Source organism: Cherax quadricarinatus, chromosome 35, assembly GCF_038502225.1.
Source record: "Cherax quadricarinatus isolate ZL_2023a chromosome 35, ASM3850222v1, whole genome shotgun sequence".
Classification (NCBI taxonomy): Eukaryota; Metazoa; Arthropoda; class Malacostraca; order Decapoda; family Parastacidae; genus Cherax; species Cherax quadricarinatus.
The window spans coordinates 21,744,243-21,768,204 of NC_091326.1; the positions used below are offsets into that span (position 1 = coordinate 21,744,243).

A 23,962-nucleotide genomic window follows, 5' to 3' on the forward strand; every position below is an offset into this window, starting at 1 on the left:
AACTGATCCACCTTCAGTACAACCTCTCACAACTGATCCACCTTCCCTACAACCTCTCACAACTGATCCACCTTCCCTACAACCTCTCACAACTGATCCACCTTCCCTACAACCTCTCACAACTGATCCACCTTCCCTGTAGACTATCACAACTGATCCACCTTCCCTGTAGACTATCACAACTGATCCACCTTCCCTGTAGACTATCACAATTGATCCACCTTCCCTGTAGACTATCACAATTGATCCACCTTCCCTGTAGACTATCACAACTGATCCACCTTCCCTGTAGACTATCACAACTGATCCACCTTCCCTGTAGACTATCACAATTGATCCACCTTCCCTGTAGACTATCACAACTGATCCACCTTCCCTGTAGACTATCACAACTGATCCACCTTCCCTGTAGACTATCACAACTGATCCACCTTCCCTGTAGACTATCACAACTGATCCACCTTCCCTGTAGACTATCACAACTGATCCACCTTCCCTGTAGACTATCACAACTGATCCACCTTCCCTGTAGACTATCACAACTGATCCACCTTCCCTGTAGACCATCAATAACAAGTTTACCAAACATTTAATAATAACATTTGGTTGACACAAGTTCCTTCAATATTTTCCCTCCTCACCTCAGGTTAAAAATGTTTGACTCATTAAATACATTATTGTCTGGCAACTTCTCTTTTGGATCTGGTCATTTTTCATAATGTTTATCTTTATTTGCTAATTTCTTATTCTCTCCACATTGTTCGTTAATTTTCAGGTATATTTTACGTTGTTTATCTTCTTTCTTTCTACTTCTGATGTTTCCTTATTTTTTATTTTGTTTTTAATTCATTCATTATAGACTCCTTTGCTTCGCTATTAGTTTCTTCTGTTATTATCGCTCTTCCTCTGCTCATCTCTTTCGTTATTCTTTCCTTAAATCGTTTCCTACATTCCTTTCTTTATTCTTATTTTCTTACTAGCAAATCGTATCCTTTTTTTTTTTCAACTCCGTGTCTAGTCTTCTCACTTCCCAGTTCTCATGTCGTTGAATGTATCAGGATTAAATTTTAGTAATTACTTTGATGACCTGCAAGTCTGTTAATGTCATCCCTGAGCCTCTTCTCTCCTGTTACCTGATTATCTTACTCCCTCAATCTTATTATCTTGTCCTCCTTACCTTCAACTCTCCCCCCCTCCCTTCATCCTATGTTCTGCCTCCCTTATCTCTCTATTCCCCTCTCACCCAGTTTTATGTTCAGTTTTCCTTCAACTAATCTCTCTCCCTCCCTTATCTTATCTTATCTTATCTTATCCCTCATGTGTTCACGACTACTTGTCCTCAGCCCCACTCCCCTTTCATATTACCCACTCCCCTTTCATCTTACCCACTCCCCTTTCATATTACCCACTCCCCTTTCATCTTACCATCTCCTCCTTCGTCTTACCATCTCCCCCTCCCTCCTACCACCCTCCTCCGTCCTACCATCTCCTCCTCCCTCCTATTACCCCCCTCCGTCCGACCACCCCCCCTCCCTCCTACCGGGTTACTTCTTACCTTCATCTCAGTGTCGTAAGAGACGGAGCCACCGAGGAGAACGAGGATATAGGAGGAGATGTCTCCGCTACAGGCTGGTCTCTGCCACTCCAGCACCACGTTAGACAGTCGCTCGTTCACTGACAACTGGCGAGGCTTCAGGTGCTCAGTGCTGTCAGCTGCAACAACAACAAATATATACACCTCAATACCACCATCTATCAGTGATTTATGACATTGTTTAACGAGTAAACCTGGTTTAACAGTAAAATAATTTTCTTTAATAATATAGGTTTAACAGTAATATAGGTTGTTTAACGAGTAAACCTGGTTTAACTGTAAAATAATTTTCTTTAATAATATAGGTTTATTTAACAGTAATATAGGTTACCTTAACAGTAAGATAGGTTGCTTTAACAGTAAGATAGGTTGCTTTAACAGTAAGATAGGTTGCTTTAACAGTAAGATAGGTTGCTTTAACAGTAAGATAGGTTGCTTTAACAGTAAGATAGGTTGCTTTAACAGTAAGATAGGTTGCTTTAACAGTAAGATAGGTTGCTTTAACAGTAAGATAGGTTGCTTTAACAGTAAGATAGGTTGCTTTAACAGTAAGACAGGTTGCTTTAACAGTAAGATAGGTTGCTTTAACAGTAAGATAGGTTGCTTTAACAGTAAGATAGGTTGCTTTAACAGTAAGATAGGTTGCTTTAACAGAAAGACAGGTTGCTTTAACAGTAAGATAGGTTGCTTTAACAGTAAGATAGGTTGCTTTAACAGTAAGATAGGTTGCTTTAACAGTAAGATAGGTTGCTTTAACAGTAAGATAGGTTGCTTTAACAGTAAGACAGGTTGCTTTAACAGTAAGATAGGTTGCTTTAACAGTAAGATAGGTTGCCTTAATAGTAAGATAGGTTGCTTTAACAGTAAGATAGGTTGCCTTAATAGTAAGATAGGTTGCTTTAACAGTAAGACAGGTTGCTTTATCAAGATAGGTTGCTTTAGAGCAGTAAAACAGGTCCCTACAAGTGTTATCTAACTGTTGACAGTTACATCATAGGGGGGAAAAATACTATTTTATTTTATTTGTTTTTCTTAGGTTAAGAAGAATACGTTACGACTAACATATCCCTGGAGTCCACCAGGACTGGTTGCTTGTGCCACCTGTTACCTCGGCTAATTAATGAAGCCAACTCGTACCTAATTAATGAAGCCAAGTCGTACCTAATTAATGAAGCCAAGTCGTACCTAATTAATGAAGCTAAGCCATAATTAATGAAACTGAAAAAAAAAATAGAGTGATTTAGAGATTCTTAACAAGACGCTGGAATGACTTCGTATATAAGAGAGACTATGTACACTATGTACTTCACTATCAAGCCAAGAGCTGTGCTGTGACTGAGAATTTACTCTGACGAATGTATCAAAGGTTCACATGTATTCAAGAATGTTTCTGAAAATGTTTTGCCCTTTTTATTTTATGAGAATGATTATTTATAGCGTTTGATTTTTAAGCACAAAGTCCATCTTATTCCAATGAAATTCAATATTAAACTGCTGAAGAAAGTAGTGGTGTTTTGTTCGTCAGGAAAGATGAGTGTGCTGACACAAATGTGTCAGGGGATCTACGGAATAAATAAACAACTTGGAATATAATATAATGTATTGGAATATAATTGTATTAAAAGTTATTCGGCAGTTTTATGTTATTTTTCCAGTAGTTAACAACACTAGGATGTTCACTGTTGACTTTATAAAATGTTTTAACATCGTAGATTAAATGGAAACAATTATATTTACGCTGTTTTATTTACAGGAAAATATTATAGCTTTTTGTGGACACTAGACTGCCTTTTTAGGTTTAAAGACTATCTACTGCACGAGGTTCATCATGGCAGGTTTCCACCTGTACACCACCAGCCAAGGCTATTTTATATTGTATATTTGTATATAAATGAAATACAATACCGACAAGATGAAGAAGTAAACACCTGTGCAACACCTGAGTATATTTATAGATGTTTCGCCGTCCAGTGGCTTTATCAATATAAGAGTGTGTATTTATAGATGTTTCGCCGTCCAGTGGCTTTATCAATATAAGAGTGTGTATTATGCTGATAAAGACACTGGATGGTGGAACGTCTACAGATACCCAGTTGATGCATAGGATGATGCTGTGATGCTGTGATCTGATGCTGTGATGTTGTGATGCTGTGATGTGATGCTGTGATGTGATGCTGTGATGTGATGCTGTGATGCTGTGTTGCTGTGATGTGATGCAGTGATGCTGTGATGTTGTGATGCTGTGTTGCTGTGATGCTGTGTTCCTGTGATGCTTTGTTGCTGTGATGCTGTGGTGCTGTGTTGCTGTGATGTTGTGATGCTGTGATGCTGTGATGTTGTGATGCTGTGTTGCTGTGATGCTTTGTTGCTGTGATGCTGTGATGCTTTGTTGCTGTGATGCTGTGTTGCTGTGATGCTGTGTTGCTGTGTTGCTGTGATGTCATGCTGTGATACTGTGATGTTGTGATGCTGTGTTGCTGTAATGTGATGCTGTGTTGCTGTAATGTGATGCTGTGATGTTGTGATGCTGTGTTGCTGTGATGTCATGCTGTGATGTGATGCTGTGATGTTGTGTTGCTGTAATGTGATGCTGTGATGATGTGATGTGATGCTGTGATGCTGTAATGTGATGCTGTAATGTGATGCTGTGATGATGTGATGTGATGCTGTGATGTTGTGATGTGATGCTGTGTTGCTGTAATGTGATGCTGTGATGCTGTGATGTTGTGATGCTGTATTGCTGTAATGTGATGCTGTGATGCTGTGATGTTGTGATGCTGTGATGCTGTGATGCTGGGGAGGAACTTCTGACGCTAACAGTTAAAGCTACTGTGTCGTCTACGGATCAAAGGTGTTTACTTCCCATACCTCAGGCGCTGCATGGCCCTTAAAGATCTAGAGCTTCCCCTTGAAGATAAGAGAAATAATGCTATCCTTAAATAAGAATTAGTTGGTTAGTATAATAATAATAATAATAATAATAATAATAATAATAATAATAATAATAATAATAATAATAATAATAATCTTTATTTACTAGAAGTACATGTACAAGGTGTACAGTCCTAGCTGACATCAGTGACATACTACTATATAGAAAGCTGCTTGTTATGCTGAGTATTTCGGGGAAATTAAAGCAGTTTTGTCCCAGGATGCGACCCACACCTGTCGACTAACACCCAGGTACCTATTTTACTGATGGGTGAACAGGGACAGTAGGTGTCTTATGGAAACACGTCCCTTATGTTATCCAGCCGTACCGGAGGAGATTCGAACTCCGGACCTCAGTGTGTGAGCCGAGTGCGCTAATGATCGAGCTACGGGACACAGCATTCACCTAATTACGTTTGAAGCCTCTTTGTTACACTAGTCATTAAGGCTGCGTGTCACGTGTCACCTATACACGTATTCAACATGGTCAAAAATACTGCCATCCATGAAAGACTGAATTAAAGTCTCTGTGTATATACCCTGTGTATATTTTTTTTTTTTATTATCACACCGGCCGATTCCCACCAAGGCAGGGTGGCCCGAAAAAGAAAAACTTTCACCATCATTCACTCCATCACTGTCTTGCCAGAAGGGTGCTTTACACTACAGTTTTTAAACTGCAACATTAACACCCCTCCTTCAGAGTGCAGGCACTGTACTTCCCATCTCCAGGACTCAAGTCCGGCCTGCCGGTTTCCCTGAATCCCTTCATAAATGTTACTTTGCTCACACTCCAACAGCACGTCAAGTATTAAAAACCATTTGTCTCCATTCACTCCTATCAAACACGCTCACGCATGCCTGCTGGAAGTCCAAGCCCCTCGCACACAAAACCTCCTTTACCCCCTCCCTCCAACCCTTCCTAGGCCGACCCCTACCCCGCCTTCCTTCCACTACAGACTGATACACTCTTGAAGTCATTCTGTTTCGCTCCATTCTCTCTACATGTCCGAACCACCTCAACAACCCTTCCTCAGCCCTCTGGACAACAGTTTTGGTAATCCCGCACCTCCTCCTAACTTCCAAACTACGAATTCTCTGCATTATATTCACACCACACATTGCCCTCAGACATGACATCTCCACTGCCTCCAGCCTTCTCCTCGCTGCAACATTCATCACCCACGCTTCACACCCATATAAGAGCGTTGGTAAAACTATACTCTCATACATTCCCCTCTTTGCCTCCAAGGACAAAGTTCTTTGTCTCCACAGACTCCTAAGTGCACCACTCACTCTTTTTCCCTCATCAATTCTATGATTCACCTCATCTTTCATAGACCCATCCGCTGACACGTCCACTCCCAAATATCTGAATACGTTCACCTCCTCCATACTCTCTCCCTCCAATCTGATATTCAATCTTTCATCACCTAATCTTTTTGTTATCCTCATAACCTTACTCTTTCCTGTATTCACCTTTAATTTTCTTCTTTTGCACACCCTACCAAATTCATCCACCAATCTCTGCAACTTCTCTTCAGAATCTCCCAAGAGCACAGTGTCATCAGCAAAGAGCAGCTGTGACAACTCCCACTTTGTGTGTGATTCTTTATCTTTTAACTCCACGCCTCTTGCCAAGACCCTCGCATTTACTTCTCTTACAACCCCATCTATAAACATATTAAACAACCACGGTGACATCACACATCCTTGTCTAAGGCCTACTTTTACTGGGAAAAAATTTCCCTCTTTCCTACATACTCTAACTTGAGCCTCACTATCCTCGTAAAAACTCTTCACTGCATTCAGTAACCTACCTCCTACACCATACACTTGCAACATCTGCCACATTGCCCCCCTATCCACCCTGTCATACGCCTTTTCCAAATCCATAAATGCCACAAAGACCTCTTTAGCCTTATCTAAATACTGTTCACTTATATGTTTCACTGTAAACACCTGGTCCACACACCCCCTACCTTTCCTAAAGCCTCCTTGTTCATCTGCTATCCTATTCTCCGTCTTACTCTTAATTCTTTCAATTATAACTCTACCATACACTTTACCAGGTACACTCAACAGACTTATCCCCCTATAATTTTTGCACTCTCTTTTATCCCCTTTGCCTTTATACAAAGGAACTATGCATGCTCTCTGCCAATCCCTAGGTACCTTACCCTCTTCCATACATTTATTAAATAATTGCACCAACCACTCCAAAACTATATCCCCACCTGCTTTTAACATTTCTATCTTTATCCCATCAATCCCGGCTGCCTTACCCCCTTTCATTTTACCTACTGCCTCACGAACTTCCCCCACACTCACAACTGGCTCTTCCTCACTCCTACAAGATGTTATTCCTCCTTGCCCTATACACGAAATCACAGCTTCCCTATCTTCATCAACATTTAACAATTCCTCAAAATATTCCTTCCATCTTCCCAATACCTCTAACTCTCCATTTAATAACTCTCCTCTCCTATTTTTAACTGACAAATCCATTTGTTCTCTAGGCTTTCTTAACTTGTTAATCTCACTCCAAAACTTTTTCTTATTTTCAACAAAATTTGTTGATAACATCTCACCCACTCTCTCATTTGCTCTCTTTTTACATTGCTTCACCACTCTCTTAACTTCTCTCTTTTTCTCCATATACTCTTCCCTCCTTGCATCACTTTTACTTTGTAAAAACTTCTCATATGCTAACTTTTTCTCCCTTACTACTCTCTTTACATCATCATTCCACCAATCGCTCCTCTTCCCTCCTGCACCCACTTTCCTGTAACCACAAACTTCTGCTGAACACTCTAACACTACATTTTTAAACCTACCCCATACCTCTTCGACCCCATTGCCTATGCTCTCATTAGCCCATCTATCCTCCAATAGTTGTTTATATCTTACCCTAACTGCCTCCTCTTTTAGTTTATAAACCTTCACCTCTCTCTTCCCTGATGCTTCTATTCTCCTTGTATCCCATCTACCTTTTACTCTCAGTGTAGCTACAACTAGAAAGTGATCTGATATATCTGTGGCCCCTCTATAAACATGTACATCCTGAAGTCTACTCAACAGTCTTTTATCTACCAATACATAATCCAACAAACTACTGTCATTTCGCCCTACATCATATCGTGTATACTTATTTATCCTCTTTTTCTTAAAATATGTATTACCTATAACTAAACCCCTTTCTATACAAAGTTCAATCAAAGGGCTCCCATTATCATTTACACCTGGCACCCCAAACTTACCTACCACACCCTCTCTAAAAGTTTCTCCTACTTTAGCATTCAAGTCCCCTACCACAATTACTCTCTCACTTGGTTCAAAGGCTCCTATACATTCACTTAACATCTCCCAAAATCTCTCTCTCTCCTCTGCATTCCTCTCTTCTCCAGGTGCTGTGTATATACCCTGTGTATATACAGTGTGTATATACCCTGTGTATATACAGTGTATATAACCCTCCCTACTCCGGGTTATCCTGGGTAGCTAACCCTCCCTACTCCGGGTTATCCTGGGTAGCTAACCCTCCCTACTCCGGGTTATCCTGGGTAGCTAACCCTACCTACTCCGGGCTATCCTGGGTAGCTAACCCTCCCTACTCCGGGTTATCCTGGATAGCTAACCCTCCTTACTCCGGGTTATCCTGGGTAGCTAACCCTCCCTACTCCGGGTTAACCTGGGTAGCTAACCCTCCCTACTCCGGGTTATCGTGGGTAGCTAACCCTCCCTACTCCGGGTTATCGTGGGTAGCTAACCCTCCCTACTCCGGGTTATCGTGGGTACCTATCCCTCCCTACTCCGGGTTATCGTGGGTAGCTAACCCTCCCTACTCCGGGTTATCGTGGGTACCTAACCCTCCCTACTCCGGGTTATCGTGGGTAGCTAACCCTCCCTACTCCGGGTTATCGTGGGTACCTAACCCTCCCTACTCCGGGTTATCGTGGGTACCTAACCCTCCCTACTCCGGGTTATCGTGGGTACCTAACCCTCCCTACTCCGGGTTATCCTGGGTACCTAACCCTCCCTACTCCGGGTTATCGTGGGTACCTAACCCTCCCTACTCCGGGTTATCCTGGGTACCTAACCCTCCCTACTCCGGGTTATCCTGGGTACCTAACCCTCCCTACTCCGGGTTATCCTGGGTACCTAACCCTCCCTACTCCGGGTTAAAAAATCCCAGTAAATCTTATCTTAATATAATAACATATTTATTTCTAGAAGTACATGTACAAGGTATACAAGTTATACAAGGTATACAAGGCTTAGGTGACACCAGTGACATACTACTATATAGAAAGTCCCTTGTTATGCTGAGCATTTCAGGCAAATTAGGTAAATTTTGTCCCAGGATGCGACCCACACCAGTCAACTAACACCCAAGTACCCATTTTATACTGATAGGTGAACAGGGACAGCAGGTGTCTTATGGAAATACGTCTTAATGTTGCTAGCCGTACCGGGGATCGAACCCTGGACCTACCTGGAGGTTACCTGGAGGTTATTCCGGGGATCAACGCCCCCGCGGCCCGGTCCATGACCAGGCCTCCCGATGGATCAGGGCCTGATCAACTAGGCTGTTACTGCTGGCCGCATGCAGCCCAACGTACGAGCCACAGCCCGGCTGATCCGGCACTGACTTTAGGTATCTGTCCAGCTCTCTCTTGAAGGCAGCCAGGGGTTTATTGGCAATTCCCCTAATGCTTGATGGGAGGCTGTTGAACAGTCTTGGGCCCAGGACACTTATGGTGTTTTCCCTTAGTGTACCAATGGCGCCCCTACTTTTTATTGGGGGCATTTTGCATCGCCTGCCCAGTCTTTTACTTTCGTAAGGAGTGATTTCTGTGTGCAGATTTGGGACCATTCCTTCCAAGATTTTCCAAGTGTAGATTATGATATATCTCTCCCTCCTGCGTTCCAACGAGTACAAGTCAAGTGCTTCCAAGCGTTCCCGGTAGTTAAGGTGCTTGACAGAACTTATACGTGCAGTAAAGGATCTCTGTACACTCTCTAGATCTGCGATTTCACCTGCTTTGAATGGAGATGTTAATGTACAGCAGTATTCCAGCCTAGAGAGAACAAGTGATTTGAAAAGGATCATCATGGGCTTGGCATCTCTCGTTTTGAAAGTTCTCATTATCCATCCTATCATTTTCTTTGCACGTGCGATCGTGGCACTGTTGTGATCCTTGAAAGTGAGATCCTCAGACATTACTACTCCCAGGTCCCTTACATTATTTTTCCGCTCTATTGTATGGCCGGAGTCAGTAGTATACTCTGTTCTAGTTATTATCTCCTCCAGTTTTCCATAACGGAGTAGTTGGAATTTGTCCTCATTGAACATCATATTGTTTACCGTTGCCCACTGGAAAACTTTGTTTGTATCTTCTTGGAGGTTAACCGCGTCCTCAGCAGATGACAGCCTCATGCAGATCCTAGTATCATCCGCAAAGGATGATACGGTGCTGTGGTGTATATCTCTGTTTATGTCTGATATGAGGATAAGGAATAAGATGGGGGCGAGTACTGTGCCTTGTGGAACAGAGCTCTTCACTATGGCAGCCTCCGATTTAACTCCTAAGTGAGCTACCAATCGAGCTACACTAAACCCACACTTGTCAGTGTCCTGTGTAAAAGCAGTACAAACTCGGCGATTATTACACTGTGTGAGCCCTGAACACATTGTTGTTTGTGAAAATATTTATGGTTAAAGAAATAAACTGCTATAGAAAACAGCACTGGCAAGATGCATCTTGAACGCCACAACGTCTGGTAACTCGTGGCTCATGTGGTAGCGACTCGGCTCGCATCTGATGGACCGGGATTCGATTCCAGTATGAGTGGAAATGTTGGACGTGTTTCCTTATATCTGCTGTCCCTGTGTACCTAGCAGTAAGTAGGTACCCGGGTGAAAGGCGACTTGTTGGGGTCGCATACTGGGGGAGAGAATCAACGGAGCCTAATGGATATATATGCAACATAGTGAATTCACTGGGTTATCCTGGGTTACTAACCCTTCGGGTTCATAATCTGTATAAAATATTTAAACACAGATGAGTCACAGGGATGTTAGGAAGTATATATTTAGCCTTAGAGTGGATAGAAGTGGAACGATCTAAAGAGCGGAGTGGAGGCAGTATCCATGCACAGCTTTAAGAAGAGGTACAATAAGGCTCGGGAAACCATAAATGAACGCAGTAGCGACCAGCAAAAAGGCGGGGCCACGAGCTGACATTCAACCCCTGTAACCACACGTAGGCGTGTACGACACGGAGAAAATAGTTAGGTTATCCCTAAAGACATTTTTCTCTTCAAGCCGTTTTCTTTGAGCTCTAGTCATAGAAAATTGGCAAATATTCTTGAGGGGCCCACTATTATACACTCAATCTAGTCTTGTTTATTTAAACATTCTCTTTAGCTTAGCATCATAAAAAGTATAGTAGTTATGGTAACCAGTATATATATTACATATAGTAATTATAGATATATAATATGAAAACAGTTCATGCAAACAGGCAAAGCCCTAAATCTATGTGCGGGTTATTTGTGTATCGTTCCAGTCACGGTATTGTGCCTTTTTTTGTTAAAATTATTATTATTACTATGACTACTAATCAGTGTACGGATCAAACAACGTTTGATTTCCCTGGTGAGTTCCACACCAACAGATTAGATTTAGATTTTGCCACCGAAGTGGCTAGTTTATTGTGCACCCCACATCCATCCTGTGGACGGTAGCGCAAGAACATATGGATACACAAAAGGCCCAGGAACTAGGCCCCGAAATGGTTAACAGGAATACATATGGATTTATATCTACATATTTATAGTTCACTTATCTGTTACAAGCAGATTTAGAAAATTTGCTTAGCATATCTGGTATCTTATTTTCATTACAACAACTTGTTAAGGAATTTAAGAAAATTTTATTCACATTATTAAGCCAGAGGATCAGTGGCCCAGGATAACACAAGCCAGCCACTCCGGCTTATTTCCACAGCAGTCTTTTGATTCCTTCCTCCTACCTGCCACAAACAACAGTGGGTTAACACACAGGTGCCTCCTGGATGCCACAAACAACAGTGGGTTAACACACAAGTGCCTCCTATCCGCTAGGTGACCAAGATCAATCCCGGGTCTTTCAGGTGTGAGCTGAAGGCGCTACCACTTGATCCACCAGTTCGGGACAAGTTTAGCATTTCACTTGTAGTGCAGCAACACAGTTGCAGGGGTGCCTTGAACAAACTAAGAGGCAACACAATAAGTGTCAGGGGCCCAAGACCGTTCAACTGCCTCCCAGCATACCAAAAGACCCCTGGCTGTCTTCAAGAGGGTGCTGGACAGGCACCTAAAGTCAGTACCTGACCAGCCAGCAGGGCTGTGGTTCGTACGTCGGTTTACGTGTGGCCAGCAGTAACAGCCTGGTTGATCAGGCCTTGATCCACCACGAGGCCTGGTCATAGACCGGGCCGCGGGGGCGTTGGCCCCCAAACACCCTCCAGGTAGGCTTGTGCAGCAACAGTCCCTCCCTATCTTCAGAGACCCCAATGGAGTCTTTTTTTTTGGGGGGGGGGTTATCTTAGGTATTTTACACACATGTTACTATATATGATAATTGCACTTATGTGTATCTAAATACACTTACTCAGCTTCACCTGTTAGTTGCTCTTGAAGTTTGAATTCAGCCATACCACTGAGGTGTGAGATCAGTGTCGTGGTGGTAACCACAACTATCAACAGACATAACTGTCTTCGACACAGTTCTTCAGTAGGCTTTACTCGGCCTAAATTCGCATATGATCTGACAGATTGCCGTTTTGAATATCCATAATATTTGCATTAAATACATAAATTATTATACAAATCATATATACACCGAGAGGTGTATTTCTCTCAGCATTCATACGCTGAGAGTTCATTTTAATCCCTATCCTAAAGCTTACATAGTATAATTGTCTAGTGGTGAACTAGTTAGGTACAACCTTATGACCCTCGTATAGTCGATAGGCTGCCAACCTATAACCATACAGTGGTAAGTGATGGACAGTTCGGTTTGAATAACCCTATATATGAATATACATAATCTTAATAGATTATGTATATTCTGGTGAGTATTGTATAGTTATGTATAAATGATCCAGTACTGTGTTAGGTGTACAAAAGTAATTACATAAATTCTCTTCCGTGACCAGTCACCACGGATATATAACAGGTTAAGCAGACTTAAGTAACAACACCCTGGGTGTATATAGCCTCATATATACCTCTTAATGTATACACAAATATACAACTTTCAGTAAGGGATTTAAAAAATATACCATTTAATGTAAATTTCCCGATAAGAGAAGTTTTATATATTTTTTTAAATTTGTCCATTACGTAGGAAAGCATAAACTGGACGTCCAGCCTATTTGGCCTCACTTAAGTTTTGCAAGAATCTGGAGACAATCATTATACTGCAAGGAGTCAACACAATGTTGCTCAATCAGCTGTTCGAAGCCTCATACTTTCTATGCAACCTACTATCAATGATTGAGATTTCTAGGGGCTATCCTAGGTAATTTACACAAGCGTTAGTAGGTATGACAGTTGTACTTATGTGTACCTGTGCCTAAATGAACTTACTAGAAGAATAATTTAAGACCAAAGAGATTCGTACCTAATTGGCGAAGCTAATTCGTACCTAATTAGTGAAAGCTAAGTCGTACCTAATGAATGTAAGCTAAGTCGTACCTAATTAGTGAAAGCTAAGTCGTACCTAATTAGTGAAAGCTAAGTCGTACCTAATTAGAGAAAGACAAGTCGTACCTAATGAATGAAAGGTAAGTCGTACCTAATTAGTGAAAGCTAAGTCGTACCTAATTAGAGAAAGCTAAGTCGTACCTAATGAATGAAAGGTAAGTCGTACCTAATCAGTGAAAGCTAAGTCGTACCTAATCAGTGAAAGCTAAGTCGTACCTAACCAGTGAAAGCTAAGTCGCACCTAATTAGAGAAAGCTAAGTCGTACCTAATGAATGAAAGCTAAGTCATACCTATTTTATCAAGCTGAAAAATGAGTGGAGTGACTCACTGTTAGTGAGAAGCTGCGCTGCTGATGTTATGCGCCTAACAAGAGCCTATGTATTATGTTCTACTTATTTATATTAACTTTAACCTAACTTTTAGAAACTCTGGAAACTTCAGTTCGCATTTTGTAATAGTATTTGTAGTAGTATTATTATTATTAGTAGTAGTATTAGTAGTAGTAGTAGTAGTAGTAGTAGTAGTAGTAGTAGTAGTAGTAGTAGTAGTAGTAGTATTAGTAGTAGTAGTATTAGTAGTAGTAGTAGTAGTAGTAGTAGTAGTAGTAGTAGTAGTATTAGTAGTAGTAGTAGTAGTAGTAGTAGTAGTAGTAGTAGTAGTAGTAGTAGTAGTAGTATTAGTATTATTATTATTATTATTATTAGTAGTAGTAGTAGTAGTAGTAGTAGTAGTAGTAGTAGTAGTAGTAGTAGTAGTAGTAGTAGTAGTAGTAGTAGTAGTAGTAGTATTAGTATTAGTAGTAGTAGTAGTAGTAGTAGTAGCAGTAGTAGTAGTAGTAGTATTAGTAGTATTATTATTATTATTAGTAGTAGTAGTAGTATTAGTATTAGTAGTAGTAGTAGTAGTAGTAGTAGCAGCAGTAGCAGTAGTAGTAGTAGTAGTATTAGTATTATTATTAGTAGTAGTAGTAGTAGTAGTAGCAGTAGTAGTAGTAGTAGTAGTAGTAGTAGTAGTAGTAGTAGCAGTGCTAGTAGTAGTAGTAGCAGCAGTAGTAGTACACAGAGATGTCTAGGAAAACACAAAGTTCAGTGAGAAGCTGAGAGGTGAGGTAAGAAGTGAGAGGTGAGGTAAGAAGTGAGAGGTGAGGTAAGAAGTGAGAGGTTAAGTAAGAAGTGAGAAGTGAGGTAAGAAGTGAGAGGTGAGGTAAGAAGTGAGAGGTGAGGTGAGAGTGATGAGGGTGAGAGGTGAGGTGAGGTGAGTAATTGAAAGGTGAAGTGAAGATGAGTAGAGTAGTGGGGTGAGTGAAGGTGAAGGGGTGAGTGAAGTAGAGTGAGGTGAGTAGTGAGTAGAGGTGAGGTGGGGAGAAGTGAAGGTGGAGGGTGGGAGTGTAGAGTGGGGGAGTGGGGTGAGAGTGAGGGTGAAAGTGAGAAGTGAGGTGAGTGGGGGAGGTGAGGTGGGGGTGAAGGTGTAAGAGTAGGAAGTGAATAGAGAGTGAGATGGGGTGAGTGAGGTGAAGGTAGAGGGTGTAGAAGGTGAGTAAGAAGTAGAGGTGAGGTGAAGTGGGAGGTAAGAAGTGAGAAGTGAGGTGAAATGAGAGGTGAAGGTGAAGTGAAGGTAAAGAAGTGAGGTGGAGGGTGAGTGGGGGAGGAGGTGAAGTAAGAAGTGCGAGGGTGGGGGTAAGAGTGAGAGGTGATGAGAGTGAGGAGGGTGGGGTAAGTGAGGTGGGATGGAGTGAGGTAGGTGAAGTAAGGGTGGGGTGAGAAGTGAGAGGTGGGGATAGAAGTGAGGGAGGTGAGGTAAGAGGTGAGGTGAGAGTGAGAGGTGAGTAAGTGAGAGGGTGAAGTAAATGGGGTGAGGTAATTAGTGAGAGGGTGAGTGAAGTGATGAGTAGAGTGATAAGAAGGTGGGGTAGGGTGAGGTGTGAGAGGTTAAGTAAGAGTGCAGGGTGGGGTAGAAGTGAGGTGAAATAGAAGTGAGGTGAGTAAGAAGTGGGAGAGGTGGGGTAAGAAGTGAGAGGTAGTAAGAAGTGAGAGGTGGTAGAAATGAGGTGAGGGTGAAAGGGTGAGGAGGTGAGAATTAAGAAGTGAGAGGTAAGAGTGGGAGGTTTAAGAGTGAGGAGGTGGGGTAAGAAGTGAGGGAGGTGAGGTGAGAGGTGAGGGTAGGGGTGAGTGGGGAGGTAAGAAGTGGAGGTGGGAGTAGAGTGGAGAGGTGAGAAGTGAGAGGTGAGATAAAGAGAGGTGGGTAAGAGTAGAGGTGAGGTTAGAAGTGCAGGTGAAGTGGGGAAGAGGTGAGTGAGGTGAGGGTGGGGAGGTGAGGTAAGAAGTGGGAGGAGGTGAGGTAAGAAGTGAGAGAATTAGAAGTGAGAGGTGGGGGATGGTGAGTGAGAGGTGGGGTAGGAAGTGAGAGGTTAAGTAAGAGTGCGGTGAGGTGAAGTGAGAGGTGAGGTGAAGTGAAGTGAGGTAAGAAGTGAGAGGTGAGGTAAGAGTGAGAGGTGGGGAGGTAAGAGTGAGGGGAGGGTGGGGAGGTAGAGTGAGGGGTGAGGTAAGAAGTGAGGTGAGGTAAGAAGTGAGGAGGTTAAGTAAGGGTGCAGGGAGGTGAGGTAAGAAGTGCGAGGTGGGGAGGTAAGAGTGAGTGAGGTAAAGAGTGAGGAGGTGAGGTAGAAGTGAGAGGTGAGGTTAAGAGTGAGGTGGGAGGTAAGAAGTGAGAGGTGAGGTAGAGTGAGGGTTAAAGTAAGTGCGAGGTGAGGTAAGTGAGAGAGGTGGAAGTAGAGTGAGAGGTGAGTTAAGAAGGGGTAAGAGTAAGAGGTAAGAAGAGAGGTGAAATTGAGGTGGGGGTGCAGGTGGGGGAAGAAAGTGCGAGGTGAGGGTAGAGTGAGGTGAGAGTAAGGGAGGTGAGGCAAGAAGTGAGAGGTGAGGGTAGAAGTGAGTGGGATTAAGAAGTGGGGAGGTGAGGTAGAGTGATTGAGTGGGGTGGGGAGTGAGAGGTAGGGGTTAATTGAAGTGCAGGGAGGTTAAGTAAGGGGGTGCAGGGTGTGTGAGAGGTGTGGTAAGTGAGAGGTGAGGTAAGAAGTGAGAGGTGAGGTAAGTGAGAGGTGAGGTAAGAAGTGAGAGGTGAGGTAAGAAGTGAGAGGTGAGGTAAGAAGTGAGAGGTGAGGTAAGAAGTGAGAGGTGAGGTAAGAAGTGAGAGGTGAGGTAAGAAGTGAGAGGTGAGGTAAGAAGTGAGAGGTGAGGTAAGAAGTGAGAGGTGAGGTAAGAAGTGAGATCTGAGGTAAGAAGTGAGAGTTGAGGTAAGAAGTGAGATTTGAGGTAAGAAGTGAGGTAAAAAGTGAGAGATGAGCTAAGAAGTGAGAGGTGAGGTAAGAAGTGAGATCTGAGGTAGGAAGTGAGAGTTGAGGTAAGAAGTGAGAGGTGAGGTAAGAAGTGAGAGGTGAGGTAAGAAGTGAGAGGTGAGGTAAGAAGTGAGAGGTGAGGTAAGAAGTGAGATTTGAGGTAAGAAGTGAGATTTGAGGTAAGAAGTGAGAATTGAGGTAAGTGAGATTTGAGGTAAGAAGTGAGAAGTGAGGTAAGAAGTGAGAGGTGAGGTAAGAAGTGAGATTTGAGGTAAGAAGTGAGAGGTGAGGTAAGAAGTGAGAGTTGAGGTAAGAAGTGAGAGGTGAGGTAAGAAGTGAGATCTGAGGTAAGAAGTGAGATCTGAGGTAAGAAGTGAGATCTGAGGTAAGAAGTGAGAGGTGAGGTAAGAAGTGAGAGGTAAGAAGTGAGAGGTGAGGTAAGAAGTGAGAGGTGAGGTAAGAAGTGAGAGGTGAGGTAAGAAGTGAGAGGTGAGGTAAGAAGTGAGAGGTGAGGTAAGAAGTGAGATCTGAGGTATGAAGTGAGAGGCGAGGTAAGTGAGAGGTAAGAAGTGAGAGGTGAGGTAAGAAGTGAGAGGTGAGGTAAGAAGTAAGGTGGTAGCAGTGTTGACGTACCGTCCTTCTGACACACCATGTACTGGAGAGAGTGGTCAGCTGGGTATGGTTGTAACTTGTAGCGGTAAGAGGTGTCAGGGAAGTCGTCCAGCATGGCAGCGATGGAGGCACCATACAGGCTGGTGGGTAGAGCGTTCCACTCGTTGGTTGATCCAACCTGCAACACCATCAATACTCAACACAATACTCAACAAGTCTCTTTTTTCCTATATTATCAATTATCCTTTTATTTTCTCAATATATATATATATATATATATATATATATATATATATATATATATGTGTGTGTGTGTGTGTGTGTGTGTGTGTGTGTGTGTGTGTGTGTGTGTGTGTGTGTGTGTGTGTGTGAATATTAATTCCGGTGTATATATTGTGAGGTTTTAAACCTGTAGTAGCCAACTTGGCTCATCCAGCAACGACCTTCTGGAGCAACTGGCAGAGTTATGAAAATATGGTTCAAACTTAGCATTAAAGTGCTGCTAGATGGTCATCCACCTCCTTGGATGAAGAGCGTGGTGGGTTCAGGGGTTGCTTACCGTCAGCCAATCACAGAAGTTGTTGCCCTCACACTTGCTGCCGTCAGCGTACAGCCAATTGGCTGGAGAGTCACAGCCGCTCCTGCAACACACACACTTCGCTTAACACATGTTCGCTTAACACATGCACGCGTTAAACACCTGCTAACAGAAGGTTATCACGCCGGAACACAAGGCTAGCACATCTTATCACATAACACATAACACAAAGGTTCAGAGGTCACAGTAACAATGGTCAGACGTCACACTAACAAGGTCAGAGGTCACAACAATAAGGTTTAGAGCCACAGTAACAAGGGTCAGAGGTCACAGTAACAAGGTCAGAGGTCACAGTAACAAGGGTCAGAGGTCACAGTAACAAGGGTCAGAGGTCACAGTAACAAGGTTCAGAGGTCACAGTAACAAGGGTCAGAGGTCACAGTAACAAGGGTCAGAGGTCACAGTAACAAGGTTCAGAGGTCACAGTAACAAGGGTCAGAGGTCACAGTAACAAAGTTCACAAGCTTCAATTATTATTATTACTACACCAGCCTGGTCATCCGGTCTCACCAAGACATAAGCAGGTCAAGTAAAGGTGTGGTGACCAGACTCAAGGTGTGCAACATGTCTTGCCAGGCAAGTTGACCTACTGACCTCTGTCCTAACATTCAGGTCAGGTCACACAATAAACTCAAACTGCCTTTCTAAGTTCTGTAAATTATCAACGGTAGTTTTATATACGTGTGTGTTCACTTACATATGAGTTGAGCTGAAGCTGTGAGAATAACTGGTGACTGCAGGAGTAGACTCTCCAGTCAAGCTGGTCTACACAATACCCTTGTACCAGTCTTGAACCTGCTTAGGACCTGTCTTAGAGCTGGCCTGGTGGTGCACATCCAGGAAAGACACATAATAAGCTGGGAAAGCTCTAGGCAGCTCTACAACACCGAGAATAGTTATAACCGAGTCAGCTTGTTATGTTTAAAGCTTTCTTGTTCATTGTGAAGGTTGTTATGACCACCATGTGTTATTTCCTAAGTAGTGAGACACGTGGTCTGTAACACTGGTGGATGACACTATCAGTGAGTGACGTGGTCTGTAACACTGGTGGATGACACTATCAGTGAGTGACGTGGTCTGTAACACTGGAGGATGACACTATCAGTGAGTGACGTGGTCTGTAACACTGGTGGATGACACTATCAGTGAGTGACGTGGTCTGTAACACTGGAGGATGACACTATCAGTGAGTGACGTGGTCTGTAACACTGGTGGATGACACTATCAGTGAGTGACGTGGTCTGTAACACTGGTGGATGACACTATCAGTGAGTGACGTGGTCTGTAACACTGGTGGATGACACTATCAGTGAGTGACGTGGTCTGTAACACTGGTGGATGACACTATCAGTGAGTGACGTGGTCTGTAACACTGGAGGATGACACTATCAGTGAGTGACGTGGTCTGTAACACTGGTGGATGACACTATCAGTGAGTGACGTGGTCTGTAACACTGGAGGATGACACTATCAGTGAGTGACGTGGTCTGTAACACTGGTGGATGACACTATCAGTGAGTGACGTGGTCTGTAACACTGGAGGATGACACTATCAGTGAGTGACGTGGTCTGTAACACTGGTGGATGACACTATCAGTGAGTGACGTGGTCTGTAACACTGGTGGATGACACTATCAGTGAGTGACGTGGTCTGTAACACTGGAGGATGACACTATCAGTGAGTGACGTGGTCTGTAACACTGGTGGATGACACTATCAGTGAGTGACGTGGTCTGTAACACTGGTGGATGACACTATCAGTGAGTGACGTGGTCTGTAACACTGGAGGATGACACTATCAGTGAGTGACGTGGTCTGTAACACTGGAGGATGACACTATCAGTGAGTGACGTGGTCTGTAACACTGGAGGATGACACTATCAGTGAGTGACGTGGTCTGTAACACTGGTGGATGACACTATCAGTGAGTGACGTGGTCTGTAACACTGGTGGATGACACTATCAGTGAGTGACGTGGTCTGTAACACTGGTGGATGACACTATCAGTGAGTGACGTGGTCTGTAACACTGGGAGATGACACTATCAGTGAGTGACGTGGTCTGTAACACTGGGAGATGACACTATCAGTGAGTGACGTGGTCTGTAACACTGGTGGATGACACTATCAGTGAGTGACGTGGTCTGTAACACTGGGAGATGACACTATCAGTGAGTGACGTGGTCTGTAACACTGGTGGATGACACTATCAGTGAGTGACGTGGTCTGTAACACTGGTGGATGACACTATCAGTGAGTGACGTGGTCTGTAACACTGGGAGATGACACTATCAGTGAGTGACGTGGTCTGTAACACTGGGAGATGACACTATCAGTGAGTGACGTGGTCTGTAACACTGGTGGATGACACTATCAGTGAGTGACGTGGTCTGTAACACTGGGAGATGACACTATCAGTGAGTGACGTGGTCTGTAACACTGGTGGATGACACTATCAGTGAGTGACGTGGTCTGTAACACTGGTGGATGACACTATCAGTGAGTGACGTGGTCTGTAACACTGGTGGATGACACTATCAGTGAGTGACGTGGTCTGTAACACTGGTGGATGACACTATCAGTGAGTGACGTGGTCTGTAACACTGGTGGATGACACTATCAGTGAGTGACGTGGTCTGTAACACTGGTGGATGACACTATCAGTGAGTGACGTGGTCTGTAACACTGGTGGATGACACTATCAGTGAGTGACGTGGTCTGTAACACTGGTGGATGACACTATCAGTGAGAGACGTGGTCTGTAACACTGGTGGATGACACTATCAGTGAGTGACGTGGTCTGTAACACTGGTGGATGACACTATCAGTGAGTGACGTGGTCTGTAACACTGGTGGATGACACTATCAGTGAGTGACGTGGTCTGTAACACTGGTGGATGACACTATCAGTGAGTGACGTGGTCTGTAACACTGGGAGATGACACTATCAGTGAGTGACGTGGTCTGTAACACTGGGAGATGACACTATCAGTGAGTGACGTGGTCTGTAACACTGGGAGATGACACTATCAGTGAGTGACGTGGTCTGTAACACTGGGAGATGACACTATCAGTGAGAGACGTGGTCTGTAACACTGATGGATGACACTATCAGTGAGTGACGTGGTCTGTAACACTGGGAGATGACACTATCAGTGAGAGACGTGGTCTGTAACACTGGTGGATGACACTATCAGTGAGTGACGTGGTCTGTAACACTGGGAGATGACACTATCAGTGAGTGACGTGGTCTGTAACACTGGGAGATGACACTATCAGTGAGTGACGTGGTCTGTAACACTGGGAGATGACACTATCAGTGAGTGACGTGGTCTGTAACACTGGGAGATGACACTATCAGTGAGTGACGTGGTCTGTAACACTGGGAGATGACACTATCAGTGAGTGACGTGGTCTGTAACACTGGTGGATGACACTATCAGTGAGAGACGTGGTCTGTAACACTGATGGATGACACTATCAGTGAGTGACGTGGTCTGTAACACTGGGAGATGACACTATCAGTGAGTGACGTGGTCTGTAACACTGAGAGATGACACTATCAGTGAGTGACGTGGTCTGTAACACTGATGGATGACACTATCAGTGAGTGACGTGGTCTATAACACTGGTGGATGACACTATCAGTGAGTGACGTGGTCTGTAACACTGGTGGATGCACACTATCAGTGAGTGACGTGGTCTGTAACACTGGTGGATGCACACTATCAGTGAGAGACGTGGTCTGTAACACTGGTGGATGACACTATCAGTGAGTGACGTGGTCTGTAACACTGGTGGATGCACACTATCAGTGAGAGACGTGGTCTGTAACACTGGTGGATGACACTATCAGTGAGTGACGTGGTCTGTAACACTGGTGGATGCACACTATCAATGAGAGACGTGGTCTGTAACACTGGTGGATGCACACTATCAGTGAGAGACGTGGTCTGTAACACTGATGGATGACACTATCAGTGAGTGACGTGGTCTGTAACACTGGTGGATGCACACTATCAGTGAGAGACGTGGTCTGTAACACTGATGGATGACACTATCAGTGAGTGACGTGGTCTGTAACACTGGTGGATGCACACTATCAGTGAGAGACGTGGTCTGTAACACTGATGGATGACACTATCAGTGAGTGACGTGGTCTGTAACACTGGTGGATGCACACTATCAGTGAGAGACGTGGTCTGTAACACTGGTGGATGACACTATCAGTGAGTGACGTGGTCTGTAACACTGGTGGATGACAATATCAGTGAGCGATGTGGTCTATAACACTGATGGATGACACTGTATCAGTGAGTGACGTGGTCCGTAACACTGGTGGATGACACTGTATCAGTGAGTGACGTGATCTGTAACACTGGTGGATGACACTGTATCAGTGAGTGACGTGGTCTGTAACACTGGTGGATGACACTGTATCAGTGAGTGACGTGGTCTGTAACACTGGTGGATGACACTATCAGTGAGTGACGTGGTCTGTAACACTGGTGGATGACACTGTATCAGTGAGTGACGTGGTCTGTAACACTGGTGGATGACACTGTATCAGTGAGTGACGTGGTCTGTAACACTGGTGGATGACACTGTATCAGTGAGAGACGTGGTCTGTAACACTGGTGGATGACACTGTATCAGTGAGAGACGTGGTCTGTAACACTGGTGGATGACACTGTATCAGTGAGTGACGTTGTTACTCTTGTAATTCAACAGATGCTTCACTGGTAACCAGCTGGTACAGGTGGTGTCCTTCATTCATCATGATGTATGCAAAACCACGGGAAGAGTTGAATGATAGCAGTAGGCCTTTCGTAATCACATCTTCAGGAGCTTGCAGTGTTCCAGAAATTATTAGGAAGTCCAGGTAGACAGGTTCAAGGGAACGACTCTGTCTAGAGTCTTTTCCATGAATGACGAGGTGCAGCAGTGGTAGGGGCAGTTACCAATGGACAAAACCACCAGTGGACAAAAATCACCAGTGGACAATAATCACCAGTGGACATAATCACCATTGGACAAAATCACCAGTGGACAAAACCACCAGTGAACATGACCAGTGGACAAAACCACCATTGGACAAAATCACCAGTGGACAAAACCACCATTGGACAAAATCACCAGTGGACAAAACCACCAGTGGACAAAACCACTAGTCGAAGTTGTGTCTCACTGACCAACTTGCGGGTTTTCTGAACCATCTGTCAACAATGCACCACCACACAACTCACACCTTCACTACAACTAATTCATAACTAACAGGAACGACCATCAACGCCGCCTCACACAACACATCACTCAGCAAATTACATAAATAACCTACATTAAAATTTGCTAACCTGCACAGACTTTAAAGATCTTGTTAATTAAAAGGTCACAAGTACAACTAATGTGACATTTGATTGTGGCAACGTTTCGCTCTCCAGGAGCTTTGTCATATGTGTCAGTGTAATGTTGGTAACAGCTTAAGAAAGCTCCTGGAGAGCGAAACGTTGTCACAACAGTTACTTGTGTTCATTCATCTAACATTTACCAGGTAATTCTACCATTATTATTATTACTAGAAGTCTTAAGCAAGTGCTGGATCAATGAAGATCTATTTCAACTTCTACTCAGCTAAAATATATTACCTTTGATGAGAATGTTACAATATATTAATGTACTCTGTGAGAAATATATAGACTATATATTATATAGGATTAAAAACTGAGGCCAGCGAGCGAAGAGTGACAGGTAGGGAGGGTAAAGATAGGGAGGGAGGGGGGATAATACAAGAGAACAGAGGTGTAGGGAACAAGATAACACAGGTAGAGAGAACACAGAGAGAACACAGGCACATAGAACACAGGAGTATACTTACTGACAAACAAGGCCCAGGAATGCTCTTCTGTACTGGGAGTCGATAGTCTCAGAGAGGTGAGGCTTCAGTAGCTCCTTCAGGTAGTTATGTACCTGCGGTGTCTTGTCCGTGGCCAGCACTGCACCGTCACCCTGACAACTGTACCACAAGACAGTTACTTAACGTACACAAGCCAGTTACTTAACGTACCACAAGCCAGTTACTTAACGTACACAAGCCAGTTACTTAACGTGCCATAAGCCAGTTACTTAACGTACCACAAGCCAGTTA

General features: G+C 43.6%; 1 protein-coding gene across 1 annotated transcript in view; it reads right to left on the reverse strand.

Moving 5' to 3' along the window:
- Positions 1–23,962, reverse strand: part of LOC128695075 (uncharacterized) — a 417,714-nt gene that overhangs the window by 268,667 nt on the left and 125,085 nt on the right. The window contains exons 4-7 of the mRNA XM_053785465.2: positions 23,693–23,830; positions 17,780–17,861; positions 17,242–17,398; positions 1,556–1,713 (exon numbers count right to left, since the gene is read on the reverse strand). Of these exons, the coding sequence (XP_053641440.1) occupies positions 1,556–1,713; positions 17,242–17,398; positions 17,780–17,861; positions 23,693–23,830 (535 nt within the window). The remainder of the gene's footprint in view (positions 1–1,555; positions 1,714–17,241; positions 17,399–17,779; positions 17,862–23,692; positions 23,831–23,962) is intronic.